The 26699-nt window shown below is 34.6% G+C and overlaps 2 protein-coding genes across 2 annotated transcripts in view; both read left to right on the forward strand.

Moving 5' to 3' along the window:
* The first annotated feature begins 9817 nt into the window (after positions 1 to 9817).
* On the forward strand, positions 9818 to 11385 carry LOC120769078. The gene is made up of 2 exons (XM_040095937.1): positions 9818 to 11088; positions 11154 to 11385. Exons 1-2 carry the CDS (start codon positions 10861 to 10863, stop codon positions 11337 to 11339), a joined length of 414 nt encoding a protein of 137 aa, XP_039951871.1. The 5' UTR covers positions 9818 to 10860; the 3' UTR covers positions 11340 to 11385.
* Positions 11386 to 12661: 1276 nt separating this feature from the next.
* LOC120768253 (tyrosine-protein kinase Drl) overlaps positions 12662 to 26699 on the forward strand; it is a 120027-nt gene continuing 105989 nt past the window's right edge. Inside the window, exon 1 of the mRNA XM_040094847.1 lies at positions 12662 to 13395. Within this exon, the coding sequence (XP_039950781.1) occupies positions 13281 to 13395 (115 nt within the window). The 5' untranslated portion in view covers positions 12662 to 13280. The remainder of the gene's footprint in view (positions 13396 to 26699) is intronic.

A 26699-nucleotide genomic window follows, 5' to 3' on the forward strand; every position in this document is an offset into this window, starting at 1 on the left:
AATTATTCACATAATAACGTAGCACAGAGGTTGAGAGATGCAACCTCAGTCAAAGTTGCGAGGAATAAACAATATACAATAAATAACAACAATTTTTTACGGTAAATTCTGATTTGAATACCAATAATAAAAAAACTAATAATAATAAAAAAATAAAACAATAATTTCTATGTATTTCAAGAAACAAAACGTGAGATGCAGGAAGTTATAGGTAGTTAAGAGGGATTGGCACGTAAACGGAGTACTACTTAACCGGGATTGACTGTATACATAAATCAGAGAAATATTGAATACAAACAAATCGACAAATAAACTATGTTGTCAAATTTATTCTAATACTAGAGGACTATTAGTTAAAAGATATAGCATTTTTGTGAAGCAACTTGTGTTAGTTTACAAAAAAATGGATCATAAATCATTTCGTGTGTTAATAAAGCACTGCTTTTATGGGGAAAATACTGTTGAATTTTGACTCAGGGAAATCCACCGTTGAAAAGACATTTGCTAAGCTGGAAACAGGCGAATTGAGCACCGAGGACAACGATGCTCTAAAGATTCGAAAGCCATGTGCAAAGTGGGTGCCTCGCAAACAAAAATAACGGATTCTGAGAAGTATTTGAGTGCTCTTTAATCGTAAAAAAACCGATTTTTTGTGTCGGTGTGTGACAATAGAAACATAGCTCCATCATTTGCCACTGGAGTCCAATCAACTGTAATTCTAGTGAAGTGCACATGATGAAACGGTTCTCAGGCGTGGAAAGACGAAAAAGTCGGATGGAAAGGTTATGACATCAGTCTTTTTGTATGTATGTTGTATAATACATACTCGACGACTGATTACTGAACCAGTTATAATCCATTGCACTGCGTATTTTGAACAAATGCTTATTATTTGAAATATAATTTTTGTATTTATGAGTTGTATTAAACTATTAATAAAGAGATAAAAGGTATCCTATGTCCTTACCCTGTTTCTAAGCTGCTTCCCCACCAATTTTCAGCCAAATCGGTGGGTATATAAAATAAAAAGTTTGATCTCTTGTTGACATTTCGTAAAAATTTTAAGACAATTGGATAACTACAATCGATGTTATCGATCAAAAAGTGACAGTAGCTTTTGGTCATCGGTCGTAAAATGCATTTTGAACAAAGAGCAAATATTAAATTTTGTTTTAAACTTGGGAAAACGTTTACTGAAACATTTCAAATGATGAAAAAAGTTTATGGTGATCAGTGCCTATCCCGTAGTAATGTGCATGCGTGGTTTAAGCGATTCCAAGAAGGTCATGAAGACCTCTGTGACGATCAGAAGAAGCCGAAAAAAGTCGTCTTCAGAAGTCAAAAATAAAGACAATGCTGATTTGTTTTTACGATTCCGAGGGTACTGTACACCGAGAGTTCGTCCCATCTGGCCAAACGATTTATGTTGTGTTTTACCTTGGTGTTATGAAGCGTCTTTTGTCACGATTTTTTGACAAAAAACTCCATATTAACCATTAATCACTCACCCTACTCACCTGATCTGGCACCTTGTGATTCATTTGCCCATGAATGGACACTGGTTTCAGGACATTTCAGCTATCCAAAAGGCGACGACCGATATTCTCAAAAGCATTCCGAAAAATGACCTTAAACACTCATTTGAAATGCTAATTGACCGGGCTAAACGCTGTATCGAAGCACAAGGAAACTACTTTGAATAAAAAAAGATAACTTTTGAAAAATATTAATTTTTTGTTTTTTTCTTTAGCAGTCCTGTTTCTTTTGCGACAGACCTTGCATATATGTTCAATTTATGATTTTAAGCTTTTGCATTTGTCGCGATAAGCCGCTTGTAGGCAAAGGCATGCTCGGGGAGAGGTGTGTGGCATTTGGTTATATGAATAAACCATATTTGCTCGTTGAATGTGCGCAAAGAACGTTTATAATAGAGAAGGTTCACGGCGCGAAGAACGTAAAAATATTTTTGGCTAAATCGGTCGAGATGGAGGAGTTTCACCACTGCCAGCTCTGCAGCAGAAATTTTAACATATTGTTCGAACAGAGCTGAGCGTGGAATAAAAATTATACTCAAAACTATATATTGCTCTAACAGACGTATGTTCGCTCTTTTGCTTATATTTTTATACGTTTGTATGCAAACATGTGTATTCGTATAATTCGAATTCTTTTGTGCATATTAATGAATACACGTGCAATTGAATACATTTAAAATAACGTACTTTTTCAGAGCAATATTCGTAGTTAATGTAAAAATAAAGCCTATTTTTTAATTATTTTTTGTATTAGATATATTCATACTTACATATTTATATAACAAACTATCACAATATAATTTAAAAATTAAATACATATATTACAATAGTGATAAATGAACATTAATCGTATATTTTATAATTCAAAACTTATATTCACATGTGTCATATGACATAGGGATCATATGACATGACATATTATCACTTATCAATAATAACATGTGCGCGCTGCTCATACATATGTACATACATAAATATGTGCGTATGACATTGGTACACAAATAACGCATTCACAAACCTACATACTTGTATACATATGCGTACACATGTAAATATGTCACCCACAAAAACTACAAACATTGTTCTACAAAAACAACAATTGCCTCAAATAGCATCAGTAGCGTCACAAGTCAATAGGCATGGCAGCCAAATAGTCGATGCCCAAATTTGTAGAAAAACACACAACAACAACATTTTCATTCATGAACGCAAGCGCACTTTTAACGGGCAAACTCGCTTCATTCATAAAAGCAAACACCATTACATCTCCCCGAGCATGCCTTTGCCTACAAGTGTCTTTCTGATGTTTCTTCACAGAAAGAAGTGAGAAAAGTGGCAACATAGCTGTTGTCGATTTATATTACAGTGAAAGCTCGCTAATCCAAACGGTGTGTAATCCGAATTATCCAGTAATCTGAATTGAATAAAGTATGTGTTGCATAATCTATAGTCCGCACTGATTGCCGCTCTCTAATCCGAATTTTAATTTTTCTATCCTTTTGTAGCGTAGGTGCACATATTTGGTTTGACTTACATAAGTGCAAACAACGTAGAAAGCCTGTTTCAACGTGTTCTCGAAGTGTGAATGGAATTTTACAACTAACGGGACATCATTTGATATGCATACACATGTATGTATGTACAATTGAATGCGTGTTCAATGATTTATTTTGTTATTATTTTAGTTCTGGAATAACATTACACGTGACGACATCAATTTAAATAACAATATAGCAAAAAGACGTGCACATAAAACATTATCACTAGCTGATAAAATTAAAATAATACAAGAGATAGACCGCGGACAATCTGGAAAACTTTTAGCAGATAAATATGGTGTAGGAACTTCTACAATTTGTGACATAAAAAAAAAATCCGAAAATATTAGGAGGTATAGAATCCGTATTATGTACTAAAGTATCTTACAAAAATGAGTTAATTGTATACATACCTATTTTATAAGATTTGCTGAGAATTCTGATGAAAAACTTTTGAAGCAGCGCAAGACACTCAAAACGGGTGAGTACGAAGAGTTTGAGCAAAAATTACATGCTTGGTTTGAAGAGAAGCGGTCACGACATCAAACCATTTCAGCGGGAGTTTTACGACAAAAGACAAAATCACTTTATCAGAAAATGTATAACAATGAATCGTTTAAAGCTAGCGATGGATGGTTTCAAAAGTTTAAGAAACGATTTTCTGTGCGAAACTTAAAAATATGCGGAGAGTCTTTATCTGCTAGACCAGATCTTGTTCCTGCTTTTCAAAATGAGCTCTACAATGTAATTGAAGCTGAAAATTTGTTGGACGACCAAATTTATAATGCTAATGAGTCTGGACTTTTTTGGAAAATGTTTCCAGACAAAACTTTAGTGCATTTTAAAGAAAAATCAGCTCCAGGCAGCAAAAAGAGCAAAGAAAGAATCACCTTCTTATGTTGTGCTAATAAGACTGGAAGTCACAAGCTACAGATTGCAGTGGTTGGTAAATCAAAAAACCCTCGGTCATTTAAAAAACAAAGGGTGATTGAATATTCCTCATCAAAAAATGCATGGATGACAACATACATTTTTACTGAATGGTTTTTCAAATCGTTTATACCACAGGTAAAAAACTATCAGACTGAAAATAATTTGCCGAAAAAAGGTCTATTGATATTGGATAATGCAACATGTTATGGGGAGCCGTTGGCACTTGAATGTGGACAATATAAAACTATGTTTCTCCCTACAAATTGTACTAGCATTATCCAACCTATGGATCAAAATGCGATACGCCTGACTAAACTTTCTTCCAAAAAAGACCTCTTGTGTGAATTGGTCAATTCTGAATCAGACGGTACTGACATTTTCAGTATGTACGACGCTTGTGAATTGCTTAAACGATCTTGGAACAGGGTATCGGATTCCACTCTTAAGTCCTGTTGGAAAAATATTCATACCTAGAGATGGGCTTCAGAAGATAACATTCCATTGTCAGTCTTACAACAAGAATTACCGGAGAGTGACCTTTCGGCTCGTTTTGAAGAAATTGAAGAATTTCGTGCAATCACAAATTTATTTCGCCGCAATACTGACGTGGAACTTTCTGATTAAGCGCGTTAAAAATCGTGAAGCTGTACAAGCTTTAAATATAAGTGTAGATTGGGCAAAGCAACGAGGCATAGACACTGATCAAATATTAGTACTCAAGGAAATGCGTAATAAAGCTTTAGAAGCATGTGTATTGAAACAGAAAGAAACTTGCATCACAAATTTCGTTAAAAAAACATCATAATAAATAAGGTGTAAGCAATATTCTTTCTTAAAAATATAATAATAAATAAAATTAGTTCTGAAATACTATCCCGAGTTTTATTTTCGAATGGCGTCATCTTATGTGAAATAAAATACATAAATATAGCTTATCCACTAATACGAATAAATATTTCGCTAATCCGAATTGGAGTGTGCAATCATTAATTCGGATTAGCGAGCTTGCACTGTATTTGTCAATTCTAAAATATTTTTCCGTGGCTGGCAAAAATCTGCGTCGATATGTATGCACGCTCATACATATACATACATACATATTTACGCAAGTTTGTGGGTAAAGCTGTTAGAGAGGCAAGGGAAGCGGTGACAATCGGCGATCGTTCGCTTATTTTCTCTGCAATGCTCGGATTTTCTACCAATAATACAATGTTGTGACGCTTTGTCACTGCGTCGGTCCGTCGACACATTGACTCTTTGACAAAACGTGAGCTTCGCCACTGGTTGTCCGTGTCAAAGGAAATTTCGCATTAAGTATTGAGTGTACATATTTATATACATACAGATGTTGCATTTAGACAAATTTACAAACACTATGCGTATGGTCTGTTATATGTATTTGTTTACATGCAAGTTAATGCAACCCAAATCCACTAAAATAAACCCCTATCCCATTCATCTCTAGTAGACACATATGTATGTGATGTAAGTCGACACCATATTCATCCATAGGATCAAGCCAACCGCCTATCATAACAAATAGAATTAACGTAAACAAAGAATATTAAAATCAACAATAGCCAATTTGCAAAGTCATCATAAAATCTATTGGAATACAATTACAAGAAGAACTTGATCACGCAACAAGAAATGCCACAGCCATCCTTTTTGCATGATCAGCATTATAATACTATAAGAACTAAAATTAAGAGATAAATAGGGCAGCTATGAGTTATAAGTTATAAGCGAGAGTTATAAGTTACTTTAAAAAAAAACCAATAGAGAAAATAAAAAAATAATTGGCGCCCGAGCAGGGACCCGCACAAAAATATCCTTCATCAAGTGTGGTTCGACTCCACAAAAAGGACACGGATGTCCATATAGAAAGTGTGGGTCCATAAATAAAAAAATAATATAAACCTTCAAGTTTCCATAAGGTTACCCGAGTCAACAAAGGTAACGGAAACAAACTTATAAATCGAATATCCCATAAAAGGGAGAAAAAAGTGTAAAAAAAATTTTAATCAAGTATCCCAGAAAAGGAAAGGGAGAAAATAAAAAATAAAACAAATTAAAACTTTTATAAACTAAAATAAACTTAAAAAAAATACATATTAAATTTTTTTTTTAATAAAGTTTTGAAAATAAATAATAATAAAAAACATTGCGTATAAAGAACAACAACAATAGTAGCAACAACGGCAGAAGCAACTACAGCAGAACAGCGGTAATAACAACAACAACCACAGAAAAAGAGATACTCGTAAGCTTATTTTTAAGAACAGTATAAGTAAAATATATGTATATATCTTCTTCTTCTTAATTGGCGTAGACACCGCTTACGCGATTATAGCCGACGTTTTCATTGGTATTGTTTTTTTACGTGGCGGGTCCCAAGCCCAGCGCACAACCCTTGTAGGGAATGTTTCGCCTTCTCACTTTAGCTCGCCTTCGAACGGATGCTCTTAGGCTACCCAGAGGATACTTGGTCAAAGATCGGAATAGTGAGCTGCTTGAGTCATGTGTAAAAGAATCGTTTCTGGCCACTCCCAAGTGAATGGCGATCAGAGAACATATATATATAACATAATAGTAATAATATATATATAACATAATATAATACAGTATATAATATATATATATATAAGACTTTAATAAGAATACACATACTTAATTGTTAGAATACGACAGACGATTGACACAAATCCTTTGAGAAAAATTTGAGTGAATGTATCATAGTGATATTAGTGAAACTGGATAAAATTATAGAAAAATTTAGCAAAATGAGTGTAGCAAGCAATACCACAGGAATGCTCACAGTTTATTATTATTATTATTTCAGAATTAATAAAAAGGAATACAATTTCGTTACAGAATGAGATAGAACTTTTGAAAAATCAAATAACTCAATTAACGACGAGAGATAATATAACAGAATACACAGTACAGACTATTGACATTAGACATTAGAGGTAATAAAATCCTTACCGGAGTTTGCAGGAAGACCTGAAGCATACGTTAGTTGGCGAGAGGCCGCCCATAACTCAATGTCTTTGTATAACCCTGGTAGCAAAAGATTCTTTGCCGCACTAACGATATTAAGAAACAAAATAATACATTACGCAAATGACGTTCTTACAAATCACGGAACGGTCCTCAATTTTGACGCGATCATAAGTCGCTTGGATTTCGCCTATGCCGATAAGCGATCAATCCATATCCTTGAACAAGAGATAAGCATTCTTTGACAAGGAAACTTGTCTATTATTGATTATTATAACGAAGTCAATAAAAAATTGACTTTGATAATTAATAAGACGATAATGTCACATGGTTCAAATAAGGGACTAGTAGATCAACTTAATGACCAACACAGGAAAAATGCCTTGAGAATATTCATTTCAGGACTTAACGGTTCCCTATCAAACATTTTGTTCTCGTTAGCCCCATCTGATATACCAAATGCTTTAGCTAAAGCTCTAGAATTAAATTCAAACAATATGAGAGCAAATTTTGCTTTCCAATTCAGTAGGAGTCAGGCTCAGCCGAACCCAGCAAAATTGCAAGTTCATAATCCTCGAACATCTCCTCTAAACTTCACAAATAACCAGTTCCAGAACAATTTAAGATTCCCTCAAGTAAACAAAAATAACCAACAATATGCACAAAGAGATAACCAAGGATTCCAGAACAAAAATACCCAACAATACGTACAAAGATTTAATCAAGGATACCAAAGAAACCAACCTGAACTAATGGACGTGGATTCCAGTATCCACAAACAAACTCAACACGAACAAACATACGCCAAACGGAATTTTGAAGAACATAAAAGAACACCACAACCTCCATCTAAAATTCAACGCATAAATAATATTCAAGAAAAAGCTTTTTTAGGCTGAAGACAGGACTCCCATACATTTATAGGTACTGCGGAGTAACAGGAAGAAAACTAAAAGTCCTAATTGACACAGGAGCCACTTGTTGCTATTGCAAACCAAACACTTTTTTATATAGAGATAAATTAGATATAATTAAAAGAGTAAAAACAATTAACGGATTCACCACTATTGAAGATTATAGTGATGTAAATATCTTCAATACGATACAGAGATTTTACGTAATAGAAAATTTAGAAGCAGATATGCTAATAGGGCTTAATATTTTGAAAAAAGAGGGAGTTGTAATAGATTTAAAGAATGAAATATTAAAATATAATAACAAAACGGAAAAAATTTATATTGAAAATAATAATGGAAATTTTAATACTACCTTGGGAAGCTCAAATGCTTCTATGGCGTCCGCTGATGAATTATGCCAGCAATTATGTAATTTAAGTACTACTCTGGGACAAAAAGATCCTAGAAAGCCAGCGTAGAATAATACCGCTTATAATAATTTAAAAAATGGAAATCTTGAATATTTGAAAACAGAAACAAAGAATGAAATCGAAAAAATTCATTCAAATATAAATACAAATTTACCCTTTAGAACGGACGTTAAAGCTGAAATACGCACAATTGTTGAAACTCCCATGTGGAATAAACAGTACCCATACCCCTTGTCCGTTAATACTTTTGTGAACAATGAAATAAAGAATCTATTAGATAATGGTATAATACGTCCAAGTAAAAGGCCCTATAATTCACCAATATGGGTTGTACCAAAGAAAGGAATAAATGAAAATGGTACACCAAAACTTAGGCTAGTTATAGATTACAAGAAAATTAATGAAAATACAGTTCCCGATAAATACCCTATCCCAGACATAAATGTTATATTAGCAAACTTAGGAACAGCAAAATACTTCTCTACTCTAGATTTAAAGTCAGGTTTCCATCAAATTACAATGCAGGAAAAGGATATAGAAAAAACAGCTTTTAGTGTCAACAATGGCAAATATGAATATTTAAGACTACCTTTCGGATTAAGGAATGCCCCTAGCATATTTCAAAGCGCGATGGATAATATATTACGCAATTATGTAGGAAAGTTTTGTCATGTATATATCGATGACATAATAATCTATTCAAATAATATAGAAGAACATAGAGAACACTTAAAGGTAATAGTCAAAACACTTGATGCCAATATGAAAATATCTTTAGAAAAATCAAAATTTTATGAAACCGAAGTCGAGCTTTTAGGATATATGATTGCCCAAGGAATTATTAAAACAGACCCAAAAAAAATTGAGTGCATTAAACACTTCCTTATTCCATCTACTTTGAGACAATTACGAAGTTTTTTAGGAAATTTATTCAAGACTATGCTTTAAGATGATATCAAAACTTTTAATGTAAATGGATACATTTAAAACTAATTACCTTAAACTTGTATTAATTATTTTGGTAATAATACAAAATTTACTCTATTATATATTTTTTAATGATTTTATGAAATCATCATGAAATACATATGTATGTAGGTAAATTTTAATATACATACATATGTACATACATATTTATAAACTGAGTATATGCTTTGATACCAAACATATACCGATAATCTATAAATCATATGCCGAGTCGGTTGCACATAGAAAATAAACAAATCTGTAGGCGTACATTTCTTTATATTGAAATTAGCATTATACTTACAGTGGACTCGCGATAATATGAACACCCTAAATTATGAACCCCCCAAAATATGAACACTTTTTGGCTACCATTGACTACTCTAAAATGTGAACTTTGGACAAAAGCTCTAAAATATGAACAATATTGTTGTCAATAACGAATTTAAAGCGCTTTGTAATTTGGGGAATTCCCTAGTTATTCGCATTCAATATGCATGTACATACATACTATGTATTTACCCATCGCTCGAAAATGCTTACAGGTGCTCATTACAGGGTTTGATTTTGTCTACGTCAGTCGTCTGTAAGAATTTTTAAGTGTTTTTGGTTGGTGATTGCACGCAAGCATAAGTGCCTCTTTATTTTCTTAAGAAATAATCAAATGTAAATAATTTTGAAACATGCACACAAAAAAGCAGACTTTAAGAGACAAATCCGATATTTTGGAATGCTTACGAAAAGGTGCAAGTGTTGCAAATTTAGCAACTAAATATGGAGTGGCAAAGTTTACAGTATGTAGAATAAAGAAAAATTAAAACGCTATCCTTAAATGTGTTAACGATACATTTATGGGTCCTGGAAAAAGGAAAACTATGCGTCCATCAGAGTATCCAAAATTGGAAAAATTGTTGTATAGATGGTTTTTGCATATGAGGGACAAAAAACTCCCGGTGAGCGGACTGATGATAAAAGAAAAGGCGAAGGTGCTTCATTGTACAATTAAAGAAAATTGCCTTGACTTCAATGCCAGTGATGGATGGCTCCAAAATTTCAAAAAGAGCTATGGCGTTCGGTTGCTCCAAGTTTCTGGGGAAAAACTATCTTCACAGCCCCAGTTGGTCGATCCATTCAAAAAAGCTCTAAAGACGAAAATGGAAGATATTGGTTTAAGTCGGGAGCAAGTTTACAACGCCGACAAATCCGGTTTATTTTGGAAACTTTTACCACAAAAGACGTATGTATCATCATTAGAAAAAACAGCCCCAGGAGCAAAGATGGAAAAGCAAAGAATAACATTCTTGTGCTGTTCAAATGCGGAAGGATCTCATCAACTCGAGCTCCCTGTGATAGACAAGGCCAGAAACTACCGTTGTTTTAAGGGGTTTGACTGCCCTGTTCATTATAGACATTCAAAGTCCGCTTGGATGACTGCCGCTATCTTCAAAGATTGGTTACATCGTTCATTCACCAAAATGCAATCAGGATTACAAAATTTTATTACAGAAACAGTCTTTTGGCCTCCGTTGCTGCAACAGGATGTGACTTGCTAGAGTCTATGAAGCAAATTTCACTTAAGGACGCTATTATTACCCTTGAATCTGCATGGAATAAAGTGGATGAGGCTGTGCTATCAAAATGCTGGAACAATGTTTTGAGTATGCTTGAAAATCAAGAAGATCCTGAAGTTGAATTTCTTTTGAATATCCTTCGAAGGAACTTGAATATGAATTTGGGGGACTTGGAGGAGAGCGCAGCCAATCTTTTACAAAACTTGAGACCTGAGGTTTGTTTTATCAGAAACGTAAACTCAATAAAGTTGTAATTACTACATATTTATATTCACTGCAGATTGGAATCACTGCTTGCGACGTTAGAGAATGGAACGAGGATGCTATTGAATTCAATGAAAATAAAATACAGGAAATATCCGTCGAAGACGACTATGTATTAAAGAACCTAAGGGAAAAAGCAGTTTTTAAGATGATTGAACAAAAGAAACAGCAAAAGAGGATTACCGATTTTTTTCCAAAATGAGCTTCAACTTTGTATAAAATTAAAATATGTATAATATGAAATTATATCTAAACTGTTCTGTTTACATGCAACATTGTTTTACTTATGTAACGAAAAAAATTAATAAGACAAGTTTATTTTGAAGTTTAAAATAAAAAAAATTTAATTTAATACTACATTTTTTCGTTTTTGCACCTTTTGTAAATATGAACAATCTCGCAAAAATTAACAGTCCTGTTTTTAATTAGTTCATATTATCGCGAGTCCACTGTATTTCTCATTTAACTCCGAAAATGCTCAATTCTGCTATTTTCGAGTCCCCTGCTGCAAAACTATGGTGAAACACGCTTAAAATTTGTTTGTGGTGAAACTCCCTCATCTCTGCCGAGTACCCCTGCGAAAAGTTACGATATCTAAAACGTAAACCTTCTCTTTGGTAAACGTCCTCTGTCTATGATATACGTTCTCTGCTTCCTCTATTTACCGTGCGATTCTGTACTGTGATACAGTCTCAAGTCACTAAATTTGAGATTTTAAGTTAGAGACAATTTTTGAGACTTGAGACGTATTTGCTATTCTGTAAGTGCCAGCCACAAAATTTATTACATTTCATTATTCAGAGATGTTTTTACACTTGAATGAAAATAAATATGTCGATAACAAATATTAAATTTTCTATAACTTAGTCAAAAAACATAATTATCAATAAAAATAAAAATATATGTTCACTTTGTTTCATAATGTTTACGAAGTTTATGTAAAATTGATTTATTTTTAACATTTTCGTGTTTGAATTGCTTTCAAAATATAAAAAAACGACAATCGATTAATATCTATGATGATCTCTATTCAGTACATTCAAAATGACAGACAAGAGTTTTTTTTAGTTTTGTGAGCTGCTAGCTATCAGGTCTCAAATTTGAGGCAATATTTTGAGACTAACTCTAGAGACTGTTTAGTGAATAGTAACTAGTCACAAATTGAGACTTTACCTCAAAATGTCTCAAATAGAGACTAGAGACTGGTTACAGAATCCCGCTATTAAACTCTTTTCTTAGGTCGTAAATTTTTTTACGATCTTCCAGACAATGGTGTATAACTGTTATATAGTCAATTGCTACTTCCCCTAATTGGACCTCAATTTGTTACAGATTGTGTGGACTTAACACTTTTTTCCACCAATAGATGACGCAAAAATATGCAAATGGAATCCACAAAGACGGTGCCATTGTAAACGCCATGACAGCGGACACTTCTGCCGATTTCTTCTGCCACTTATTCCGCTTGTTGTTACTGCAATAACTAACTGGCAGAGCACTGTGGTCGCCTGCGCTGCGTGCGTTCTATCGTTGCATGTCGGTCTAATGCGATTTGTTTGTTTACCCAGTTGACAGTTCCTGGAAAATCGTCAGGGTGAACATATCTTAGTGTTTGTGCGGAAAAATTCTATATTCCGGTGATGCTGCGTGTGTAAACGAACGTGCGAAATTTCAACATACGTACAACCAATCTCATCGAGCTGATAGGCACATATTCAGCGCACTTTTAAAAGTGCAGAGGGAGCAGCTCCACATTTTGAGTGAACTAAAATAAATAAAAAATTCTTTGTATCTATGAAAGTGCACAGTTTGAAATTGGTTGGCCGTGCACGCATTTCTGGCACAAACACTATCCCCAAAATAAATATGTATAATATAGAAATAAAATGTTAAAATTTCAAAAGCGTTTCAAGTTCCAAAATAGTGGTAAATAAACATAAAAGTGAATTTAAAGCGGTAATAATCGTGCTATAGAAAGGAAAATAATAATAATAAAGTACCCGCTTTTGTATGCGTGTTTGTGGCATTATATGTGTATGTATGTATATGTGTAGCAACAAATAAACAGTTATTTGTAAATATAATCATCAAGTGACGTACAAAGCAGTTTGAAGTGCCCAATTAAAAAGTAGTTAAAAGAAAAATGTCATTTTCAACTAATTTGACCTTTACGTTTGGATTATTTATGTTCTGCGGTGCGCTGGTGCATTGTCACCTCAATGTTTACCTCAATCTGCACGAGGTGATGCGATTAATAGGTGAGTGTGCGCCAAACGTATTCGTTATGAAAAATATTTAATGCATGTAAATACTGCGGTTCTAAAGGAAGAAGTGCAAAGAAATAATGATGTAAATAACTTGGGGATATACTTACATATATCACTCAAAATCTTTGTGTTTTTTTTAGACAAGTGGTTTTTGAGAAGAAATAAAACGCACATAATTTATGTTATAACCAAGAATTTAGCTTTATTATAAAGGCAACCGTTTGACATTATGTTTAAAAATTATTTCGGGCTAGTAACCGCCGCGGCAGGCGATATGCAATTGGGCCTTATGTCAGCAATAACGCGCTGAATGTTCTCTTCCCAGGCGTCAATCGTCTCACAAAAAATAGTCCAACGGTGATAAATCGCACAATCTTGAGAAAATAGGGATTGGTAACCATCGCGTTTTGGGGCCATTCACCGAATGTGTTACGCGTTCTTTCACGAGTTGAATTTTGTAAGAAAATCTTCTATAAAGTGCATGGGTACAACTCCAATTGTTACACGCGATGACGGCTGGACTCAGCACAGTTCTTTGGTACGCACTGTACACCTTCTCTGAGGATGCGCATTATTCAGTAACGTAAACTTGGTTCGAAACCTATCCATGGTTGCTCGAATTATCGTCGCGATTATGACGAAAAATGTACGCAATGCGCAATACGCCGCTCGCGCCGAATAATTTTTTTAATAATAAATTTGCACGATTTGCAAACGTTGTTCCGGAGTAAGTAGGTTCATAATGAAATGCCAAACCAAATTGGTATAAATCAAGTAAAAGCTGTCAAATAGAATAACTCCAAAATGTTGCCTTATCGAAACCTACACATCTAAAAAAAACACCCTATGTAATAATCAAAACGAAAGTGTGCAAAATTTGAGATCAATGTCTCAAAAACTGGGAGACTAGTTCGCGCGTATACAAACAGACATAGATAAATTGAAAATTTCTAAATATACATACATATAAATGGAAATAAAAATAACGCAAATCCCATAGACATAGATAAATTGAAAATTTCTATATATACATACATATAAATGGAAATAAAAATAACGCAGTCCCGCAATTTCTAGACATTACTCCTATTCAAAATATCTGGAACTTGTTGGAAAACCGTATTTCACAACATCGAATTTCTTCAAAATAGGGCCAAGAAACTGGATCATCGACTTAGTGGGTCAAAATATCCGGAAACAATACTAGAAATCGAGTGGGGAGCATGCGTCGATATCTAGGGACAATAATTTCAACAAAATGTAGGCCAAAAACCGCTAAAACTATTGTAATTACTTTTGAATTACTATATACATACACATAAATAATCATTGGTGTATGTAAACTTTTTTGATATGCATTAGGCGCATTTTAAGCTTAAGCATTAATTTTTGATATGCTATATTTAATGTTAAATATACATATCTTGAAATGGATAGAAAAAACACAAAATTTATTAATTAAAAAAAAAAAATAAACTTGTTATTTAATAGAACTAGGTGTATGTAAACTTTATTGGTCCACTGTATATGGCTTACGACGTGCGATTCGTCTATGAAAACCAGCACTATTCAACACATTCCTTACTGTTTGGGGATTTATTTTTTAATGGATAATGGATAACATGTATCTGAACATTTTAACAAAACAATTTAAATTTTATGTGTGTTTAAATCGGTTGTTAAAGCAGCAAAATCAATTTCCAATAGGATAACGATCCAAAATACACATTGTATCTTGTACGTGAAGGGTTGTTAAGGAATTAAAAATATCTCCAGTTGCCCTGCAATCACCAGACATTATCCTATTCAACATACCTGGAACTTATTGGAAATCCGTATTCAAAACCTTCGAATTTCATTAAAAGAGTGCTTAAAAACTGCCTTATGCACTTAGTGGGTCAAAATATCCGAAAATAACACTAGAAATTTAGTGGGGAGCAGCGTCGACAGTTGGGGCAATAATTGACGCCTACATCGCGTATTGGGAAGTCGAAAAAGTCTTTTCGTATTTCTAATCAAACTTCAACTTATTTTTTTATATTTATACTAATAAATAAATAGACAATAATGTACCATTTTGGTCGACCACTTTCTGCTATTTTTCCGCTAGTGTAAAACTTTCATCAGTGTAAATTGAAATTTCAAAATTTCGAAATTTCCAGAACGGAGGCGGGAGAACCATTGTTGTACTACACGAACTGATACAGCATCGTCTCCGTAAACTTCACAAATTTCATTGGTGGCTTGCGTAGCATTCTTCCCTTTTTTATACAAAAATTTCAAAATATAGCGAATTTCTTCTTTACTTTTACTCATTTTTGAACAGCTGATAAAGAGCTTTCACAAAGGCGCCATAATAATAATTATTTTTTAAGAAAAGAACTTTTATTTGGGCGTAACTACAGTTAGGAATATGCTGTTGGGGCAACTTTTGTAGATAATTATAAGTTCTGTAAAGTCGTAGTACATTATTTTGTTTTAGCAAAAGTCAGAAGATGATCAGAAGAGGCTATAAATTTTGCAATTGACCTCTAATGTCAGTTCTGTTTTGACATTTGTGTAGTAAACACATACGAAATACACGTAAATAAACAATGGTACGCTACACTGCGTGCCAAAACCGATATGCTGAAGGATGCATTTCCCGGGCGCCTAATCTTGCATTGGGCAGCAAGATCGCCTGATTTGGCCGCTTCAGACATATTTTTGTGGGGCTTGTTGAAGACGCGGGTTTATGTCAACAAGCCTCAGACTCTTGCAGCTCTTAAAGACAATATCCATCAAGAATGTGAGGACCTATCGCCGGAAGTTCTGGCCAAAGTGATGGAAAATGGCTCAAATGACAATCAACTGTGGCGGCGGCCATTTATGTATATGATATCATATTCTCGACTTGATGTAAAAAAATTTAAAAGACCAAATAAAAATAATCCACAAGCAGAATCAAAGTTTTTCATTTTCCAATAGTAATAAATAGTATAGCTCAAGTTCCTCACTTGACTTATAACATCTAATTACAAGAGTTGCTTTTCTGGATTAAAAAAATAATTTCCTGTATGTTTTCTATGTAGTTGGAAATCTTCTATACTTTCATAGTTATTTTGCTAATCAAAATGAAGACGAATTCAATTACAAATATGGTAAAATGGGTGTACAAAAGTCCAGCTCATGCTTTAAACCTAGGTCAGTGTAATTTATTGTTACAAATGGCCTTAAATGCATTCCACATGCCTTCGAAAGCAAGTGCTTAAATAAGCCTGCTGTCCACGCATGTAGTATGTATGTACATATGTACATATTTGTATAACTCCGTGATGTGTGGGCACATCATTTACAAATGAGCGATTACGCGTCCATACAAACATTTTAATTTAATTCAATATAAATTATTCCTTTGAGCAGAGTGGCTGGCATTCATCATAGCAACGGAATGTACACACATATCTACTTTGAACTCGTATGTGTGTTGGTATGCTGCAACATATGCACACGTATTTGTAGTTATGACGGAAGGTGTAATTGCATCCACACATACATATATGTATATAGGTGCAAGGAAATAAAGTGGAGTCGTGCGGCCACAAAAGTGGCGTTGTAGTCTGTTCAGGCCATGTAAACGTTTATTACACTATTGCAACATGTTTCTACAGAGTATAATAATTTTTTTCACCTAACGGTTGTTTGTGCCACCTAAAACTATGAAATCAGTGTGACTGTCTGCCCGTCCGTCCAACCGTGTGACCGACCAAGCTGTAACTTAAATAAAAACAAGAAAAAACGTTAACTTCGGCTGCACCGAAGCTAATATACCCTTCACAGGTGCATTTCTTTTAGTAACTATGTGTTCAGTTTGTATGGAAGCTACATATATGCTATAGTAATCTGATCTGAACAATTTTTTCGGAGTATACATTGTTGCCTTAGAAAATAATCTATACCAAATTTGGTGAAGATACATTGTCAAATGTGAAAGTTTTCCATACAAGAACTTGATTCCGATCGTTCAGTTTATATGGCAGCTATATGTTATAGTGGTCCGATATCGGCCATTCCGACAAATGAGCAGCTTCTTGAAGAGAAAATGACGTTTGCAAAATTTCAAAAGGATATCTTAAAAACTGAGGGTCTAGTTCGTATATATACAGACGGACGGACGGACGGGCATGGCTAAACCGACTCAGCTCAACATACTGATCTTACTTATCTTGATGCAACTTTGTACACATGTTCCTTGGAAAAGAAGTAAGAATGAGTTCGTAGATGAGCGTAATGGACCATTGGCACGCCCACAAAAAGCTATTAATTGAAAGCGTATTAAGTACCATAACTAACCCGTAAATTAAGATACAGAACTCAAATTTAAAGTATAATGCATATATTTTCCGATGTAATAAAGCTATATCGCCTAAATTTGCACAGCAGAAATCTTTTCAACCTTTCTTACTATACTGTGAAAACAATTGCTAAAAGTGTTATAAATTAATAACTAAGTGCGTCAGAGACACTAAATTTTACATTCAGAATGACATAAAAGGGCGTATAGGAGCCGGTCTCGAAATTGGACGATGGGGGTGGCGCCGCTCACTTTTAGGTTGAATCACATACACATATATGTATCACAATTTTAATTTCCCGACATGTAATCCTTTCACATTCCAGTATAATAATCAATAAACAATCAATATTAAGAGATAAAACATTGCACTAACAGTGCCTTTGGTGGCCAAAACCTTTCCAAATTGAAACAAAACTGTTCAACCCCTTAGATACCGAATATGTGAACCCAGTGCAAATAGAGTTTTTACCGAAAATATCGGTCAAAATGTGATGATTATAACAGAAATTCGGAGAGAATTCTATCCTGATAAAAGTATGTGTGAATGCCAAAAAAGGCGTACGGTTTTTAGCCCAAAATAGATAAAATCGGGTGAATGCTTGACCTATTCACTATATAACTCCAAACAGTCCTTTCGGATATATAGTACTTACGTCTGCCTTTACTCCATGGGGATGTTATGTGAGGTAATGAAACCCAGGGAGCATTTTATTAATTTAAGGCTTTTTAGTAGTATATAAAATTGATAAAATTTTGCCACCACCTGAAGAAATTTCCCGGACTTTAGTTCTTGCTAGTTGCAAGAGTATAAAATGTTCGTTTACATCCGAACTTAGCCCTTTCTTACTTGTTTTTATTATGCTATTGTTGTCTCACACACATTCATATGTATAGACGTAGGAGTGTGTAAGTTTGTTGCAAATGTACTCGACTGGCGTGAAGCATTAAGCGACCAATGACCGCCGTTTAATGGTGCGGTTAAAATAAATCGTGATAATTTGCGCAGCTGATGGATGCAACGGCAATGCGGGTTGAAGAAGGTTGAGCTGTGACATGTCATAAATATAAATATGACAGATCTATAGAAGAACTAACCAGGCAATTGGCCGGGCGACGGACAGACGACCGGTTGAATGATTGATCGATGTGCAACAGATGTACATAGTATGTACATATGTGAATGTGTATGGGCGAGGGTGTTAAAAGTGCTATAATATAAGGAAAACAATCAGGTAACTAAACTATGCATGTGTAATTGTATATTAATATGTATATGAACATATGAATTTATTCTTACAATATTGTATGTATGTACATACATAAGTATGTACATACACAAAGGTATATACTATACATAAGTATATACACATATGCTAATGAAATTCTCTGAAAGGATATGACTGCAGGTTGATGTTGATAGTTGATGTGTGTGCACGTGTTTGTACTCGTATTAGTATGTATAGAAGTCTCCTTGCATATTTCGAAACTATGAAATTGAAATTGAAAAGAGTGACTACTTTAATAAAGTACGACATCTGCGATTGTAAGCATGTCAAAATGTAGTCAACACATCACATTAATTTACAAAAGCAAGTACGTACATACATATATAAAGGCAAGCTACCATACGTATGTATGCATGTACATACATGCAGATATGCATACGTACATACATATGTATGTAAGCACGTCTCCTTTTTTGGTCTGTTAAAGTGCCCATACACGAGCACACAAGTGCGTTCGATCGGTATGAATTCGTTTGCCCATACACGACACACAAATCCATTTTGCGTTCGTTCTTCACAGAGTTAACATGTGCGACAGGGAAGCGGAACATTTCTTCGAATTTATTTCTAATGTAGCACTTTTATCTATTTCTCTGTATTTCGTTAATAAGTTATTCCAACTTTTATTTTTCTCAATTTTATTTTTATATTTATCACTTTTCATTTGCCAAACAGCCAATTCATTTTTTATAAGATCAATAAATTCTGATACGAAATCTTTATTAAGAGGGGAGCCTGCTAAGAATATGTCCCAAAGTTATAGATGGGAATTCAAAATATTAACGAAGCTAGAAGAGAAGTGACCGAGCGTCTAGCAGATATACATATGTATGTATGAGCGCTTCGGCAAAAAGCGAAAACTTTGAAGCGTGATTTCTCGGCTTTTCATTTTTACGATTATTCTTAATGCCCGCCAGGCAGGATAGAAAAAAAACTAAACGTCGTATGGAATTAGGGCAAAGTTTATTATCATTAGCATAACATTAACTTCTATTTAAACTAAAAAAATTTTAAGAAAAGTCAAGTTTTAACATACTTTTAAACAGCATAAAGTAAAATTTTTTTGGTCAAAAGCCACTATTTATTCAATTTTTAAAAAAAAATTAAATTTTAAACTTTTTTTTTGGAATTTTCTTAGTTCAACTAGAAGATAAATTCGTAAAAAATATGAATCTCTTTGAATTTTTTGTTTCCAATAGAAATTGCGACCTGCATCCTGCCCGTCGTCCGAAAAATGCACTTTCGAGATGCATCGGGCAATTGCTTCCCAAAGGCAGAATATCAAAGATTTCGTATCCAAAAAATTTGTGAAAGATGTTCAAATATATAACTATAAAACCTAGAAATTTGGCTTGAATCAATTATTTCTTTCGCTCCCAAAAAAATCCTCAAAACAATCGATTTTTGAAGCCTCGAAAGCAGCCATTGTCCGCGATCTTCACTGTTCGGCGACACGAGAGAAATGAGATTTTGTGCGCAAACAACGCCATACACGATACAGATGTTCGCGCACCGATCGTAAAAAATCAAACATTTTCGCGAACACGGATCGGTACGCGAACAAGCCCATACACGATAAACCGCAAGCGCACACATACCGATCGAACGCACTTGTGTGCTCGTGTATGGGCACTTTTAGTCATGTTGCGGCTTGTGGTAGCGCCAGGGCGAACCCTAAATTAGCTGCATTTCGATGTAACAGTTATATATTGATTACATATTTATTTACACATATGTATGAAAATCAGTGATGCCCAAACGCACACTACCAAACTGTGTACTTGTGTTGGAGTATGAGAGAGCTTGCTGCTACACCAAAAAAAATACAAAACTTTAGTATTAATTAATATAAAAAAAATTTGAAAGTGATTCGACAACTTTTGCAAAATTGTGAAATTAATGAAATTCCTTATTAATTTTTTATCAATTACAAAAATAAAGACAATTCACGTGTCAAAAAGAAATTAAAATTAAAAAAAATTTAAATATTGAATTTATGTTGAAGTTTTCACCTAAACGGCTGTATCAAAAAACTAAAAATCAATATTTTCATGTTTTTATAGTAAAATTGTTAATCAGCGCGCACATACAAATTATATGCGTAGCAGTCAACAGTCGTTGATCAAGTGATTTTCAAATGCACATTAATTTTCCACAATGTATAGAGAGCGCTTGACTAATACGTGTGAGCGAATCTGTGAGAGAGCAATAAAGTCGGCCGCCCGCGGGCTAGGTAAAGCGCTTCACTGATGTAAATGTACATACATACATATGTATGTACGTACATTTGCTTATAAGTAAGGATGTGATCATATTAATATGTGTCGAAACTAATAAAACGAAATACTTTGTACTTTAAAATATCAAGTTTGCCATTATTTTTCCTTATTTTCCTATTCCTTAAAGGAAACGTTGGATACCTTATAAAATATAAGTACTATAGTATATATGTATGTATGTATGCATGTATGTATGTATATACATATACATATTAATAATTGAACAGCATAATGCGCTGAGTCGATTTAGCTATGTTCGTCTGTCTAACGGTTTTGCACATGCTCTTTTCTCGCTAAAAGGCTTATTATTTGTGACTGATCAAAATCAAGTTATTGTAAGGCATTTGTAAAGGGTATTATATATGTATAAGTAGGTGCAGCCGAAGTTGTTTTAACGCTCAAAAGCACTGAAAAATATATTTAATGAGTAAAAAGTTTATTAAATTATAATTATATACCATTTACATTTTTGGATTATTTTGAAGTGACACATTCTCATTTTCATTTTAGTTATGAATTTAATATATGTACTATATATCGATATATTATAATAATAGTAATACTATAACTGGAAAGGTGTTCTAATTTTCATTTGCTGTCATACATTTGTGATAAAACCTACTGGTATAAACCTTATACTACATTCATTGAAATGGTGTCCATTACTGTAATTTGAAGATCATTCTTAACTTATACATATATGTATGTACATAAATCGATATATTTAGATTCTAATTTAAATGTGGGTAATACATACATATGTACATACTTAATTTTGAATGGGGAAAAAAATATTTTATTTTAAAGGTAATTTAATAACCGTCATTTAAATAATAATACCCCCAAAATTGATTTTGGAAATCTCTGGCATACCCTAATATGCGTTTATTATTGTAAATTATTCGTGTTCAAATATATTTATATGTTTATATTTCAAGCAATAAAGAAATCATTTGTGATTTAACCTAAATTAAAGTAAGCAAAGTGATTCCGCTGAGGCGAGGTCGACTGCCGGCAAGAGAGTCGATATTCGATAATATTTATAATTCTGAAGTGCATGCAAACATATGTATGTACGTACCATATACGTACCATATGGATGTATGTACATACGTAGATATGTATGTATGTGGAATTTTATGTAAATAATAAATTACCAATAACATATGTATGTCGACATGCACTGATAAAGTTGCAAATGTAAACAAAGCGGGTGTCAAGTTTCCGAGGCAAAACCAAAGCGCAAACAAAACACTATGTAAATAAATGTAGCAACAATAATAAGCAACAACTGCTACCACAAACATGAGCCGCGGCGCAGTAATGCACCAAATACCGAGAATACGCAGTAAATAGTTGACTGGATTCTTATACAACCACAAGTGATATCTAAGAAACTGCAATTTTCATAAAATGCGTGTGAGCTGGCGCTGTTTGTCTTTGTCAAGCAAAAAGGTGATAAGGCGCAGCGCCATATATTAGCAATAGCTTAGTTATAAATGTTTGTTTTTTACACACTACATTTTCATTTGTATACATACATATGTACATACATATACATGTGTGTATTTTGATTTAGGGTTATCTCTGTCCTACCTGTCAAACTGTCAATGGCAGAGAAGGTGACCAGTGTTTGCTGATATTTTAAATTTATGCCACTGTTTAATTAGGTTTAATTGTTTGTTTGTGATGTTGTGACACAATTTTGACATGGGGAAATCACCACCGAATGCAACGCCATAAGTTCCAAACCCTAGCGCTTGCTCTGTATACCTTTTCATATTACATGATGACTCAGTATATTTAATCCCATGGTGTCGGTTTTGTCAGCTTTTTTTATTTTATCTATTTTTGGCAACACCACAATAATTTATGGTATATGGTGTAAGGTCAGCCGGATGTTCGAAAATCGTGATATTAGTTACATAGATACTTATGTACATACATAAGTATGTACATACTTATATGATTTTAGACGAAAGTTACATTATGGTTCTGTAAAACACGACCTTTCTCACATGTTGGCCAATATACAAATGTATGGGGTACAAAGTCACGCGGAGGTTCAAACATCTTTATATTAGGAATATCTCCCATATTCACCAGAAAGTATTGATCCGATTCAATCCATTTTTGACACACGTTCATATTATGGCCGATATTTTCGGTCAAAAGTCAAGATAGTTTCACATATTCGGTACCTATAGGCTCGAACAGTTTTTGTTCGATTTGGACAATTTTTGGTCATAAGGTAGCATACTTCAAAGACACTATTCGTGCAAAATTTTATTTCGTTATATAAATTACTTCTTGATTTATATACTGGAACGTGAAAAAATTAAATGGAATTTTAAATTGTGCTATATGCAAAGTGGGCGAGGTTGTAGTCCCCCGGCTCCTATATTACCTTCTCGAGGGTAAAATTTAATGCCTCTATGTTCTCGTATTCAGTTATTGTTTTATCGCGATTTTAGTACTTTTTAACATTGCCATTATAAGAGTAGTGGGCGGGGTTATCATCCAATTTCTTCAGGCAAGTGTTAGAGAGATGCTAAAAGAGCTTGATATCTATCGCGAGTCCGTTCGAATTATTTGGGTTATGCAACGCGTTCTTGCTCGACTCGTCCCGATAAAGCTGAATTTTTTTCAAAAATAGTACGATTTTGACTGAGTTTAAAGCCAAAAACACCATCGATCAACCACCGTATTCACCGTATTAGGTCCGTGTGATTTTTTCATGTTCCTCAAACTGAAATTACTTTTCCATGGAGAAGTCGATCGAAGAGATAAAACAAAATTCGCTGAAGGCCATACCAAAAAAGTGCTTATTAAAAGCGTTTAGCAGACTGAAAAATCCTTGGCTTAAATGTACTACATCTAGTGGGGATTACTTTGAAGGCGACAAAATAAATATTGATTAATAATTAAATATTTTCCGTTTTATTTACAATTTCTGGGTATTTTTTTTCGCAATGTATATTTTATAAGGTCTGCGGCGTTTCCTTCTACGAGTTAATTTTGTCGCAAATTTAATATACTTATAGTACATATGTACCCTGTTCTGAGTATAAAAATCAAAGTGTTAGGATGAAATATCCTTGAGTTACAACAGTATTCAATTTGAAATATTCAGTTTTGAACAAAGTGCATTTAAAGATGAACTGATAAAACTGACCGGCTACTCTTTACTAAAAAAGGATCTTAAATATTTATTTAAAATTATGGTATGTCATTTTAAAAAAATTCATCAAATTAAAGTATAGCGAATTATACAAAAACAAAAAGTATTCGAGTATTAGCAAAAAGTAGTATGTACATAACAGTATTACGTTAGATCCCATATAATATACGTATATGTAGGTATAAGTATTTTACATATCTAAATATTTTCGTAATAACTATTCCTCTGTCTTAAACTAAATAGTCCTTACATAATTTGAGAAAATAAAAATCTTCATCTTCGCACCAATCGTTTTCTTCCCGTTGTTTGGCGCCAATTGTAGATCCCAAGTGTAGCCAGATCCTTTTCAACATAATCTTTTCAACGGAGTGGACGTCTTCCTCTTATTCTGCTTCCCCCGACGGGTACTGCGTCGAATTTGGAGGCCATGTCATCCAAATTCGACGCAGTACCCGTCGGGGGAAGCAGAATAAGAGGAAGACGTCCACTCCGTTCAAAAGATTATGTTGAAAAGGATCTGGCTACACTTGGAGGCCATGTCATCCAAATTCGACGCAGTACCCGTCGGGGGAAGCAGAATAAGAGGAAGACGTCCACTCCGTTGAAAAGATTATGTTGAAAAGGATCTGGCTACATTTGGGATCTACAATTGGCCAGCGTAGCCGATGTCTTTTAACTCGCTGAACTATGTCAATGTCGTGGTATAACTTATACAGCTTATAGTTCCATCGAATGCGATATTCATCGTTGCCAATGCGCAAAGGACCATAAATCTTTCCCCAAACTTTCCTGTCGAAAACTCGTAACGTCGACTTATTATATGTAGTCATCGTCCATGCCTCTGCACCATATACATACATATGTATGTAGTAAGACGGGAATAATGAGTGACTTATAGAGTTTGGTCTTTGTTCATCGAGAGAGGATTTCAATTGACTACTCAGTCCGAAGTAACACCTCTTGGTAAGAGTTATTCTGCGTTGGATTTCGAGGCTGGCGTTGTTGGTTCCAAGATAGATGAAATTATCTACGAATTCAAATTTATGATTGTCAACAGTGATGTGGGACCAAAGTCGCGAGCGCGACGAATGTTTGTTTGATGACAGGAGATATTTCGTCTTACTCTCGTTCACTATCAGACTCATTTGCTCGAATTATTTTCTCCAGCAGTAGATTGAATAAGTCGCACGACAGGGAGTCGCCTTGTCAAAACCTCGTAAACATTATCATACATATGAATATAACGTACATATGTATAAGCATACATGTATGTTTCCGAAGGACAGCACTACCAAAACGGTTAACTTCACTAAGAAGTTTAAGGTCACCCTCGGAAGCAAGGATGAGTGGAACAACTCCACCCTTGAACTGCTGCTGAGGAACAGCACTTTGAGGTGGTACACCGACGGCTCAAAAATGTCGGAAAGAATTGGTGCGGGGATCGCGGGTCCACGCACCAAGCTCTCCATACCTATGGGGGAGTTTCCGAGCATTTTCCAGGCGGAAGTCTTTGCCATAAGTCGGTGCATAGAGATAAACCTCCATCGCAACTATCGCAATGAGCGGATAGCCACACTTAGCGATAGTCAAGCAGCACTAAAAGCGATCTCCTCCTACGAGATCAGGTCGCTGCTAGTGCAGGAGTGCAGAGAAAGGCTGAACAGGCTTGCGGAAAGAAACCAGGTGCACCTAATTTGGGTGCCAGGGCACAAAGGAATAGCCGGTAACGAACTGGAAGACGAGCTCGCTCGCTCCGCAGCCTCCACCAAAATGGTAGGTCCTGACCCCTTTACAGGGGTGGGTCCCCATACCAAAAAGGAGCTACTTCGCAAAGAAGAGGGAGTGGGCAGAAAGAAGTATTGGCAACGAACTCACGGCATGCGGCATGCCAGGTCGCTAATGGGAGGGTAAAACATGAGCAGGTTCAAAGTTGTAATCAACCTCCCCAGGAATAAGCTTAGGCTCTTGGTCGCATTTTATACTGGCCACTGCAAGTTAAATAGGCATTTATATAACATGGGCCTAACTTCTTGCACTAATTGCAGACGCAGGATTAAGGCCCTCCGATCCATGTTTCCGGACAGGGATTGCATCGACTCATTAGCACCCAGTAGAATATTGGAATTCATCGATGTGCTGGGGCTAAGTGAGTCCATGTGATTTAGGAGAGGGCACAATAGACCAAAGGTCGCGGTGCATTCCTCATAAATAAA

The sequence above is a fragment of the Bactrocera tryoni genome, chromosome 2 (genome assembly GCF_016617805.1).
Source record: "Bactrocera tryoni isolate S06 chromosome 2, CSIRO_BtryS06_freeze2, whole genome shotgun sequence".
Taxonomy (NCBI): domain Eukaryota; kingdom Metazoa; phylum Arthropoda; class Insecta; order Diptera; family Tephritidae; genus Bactrocera; species Bactrocera tryoni.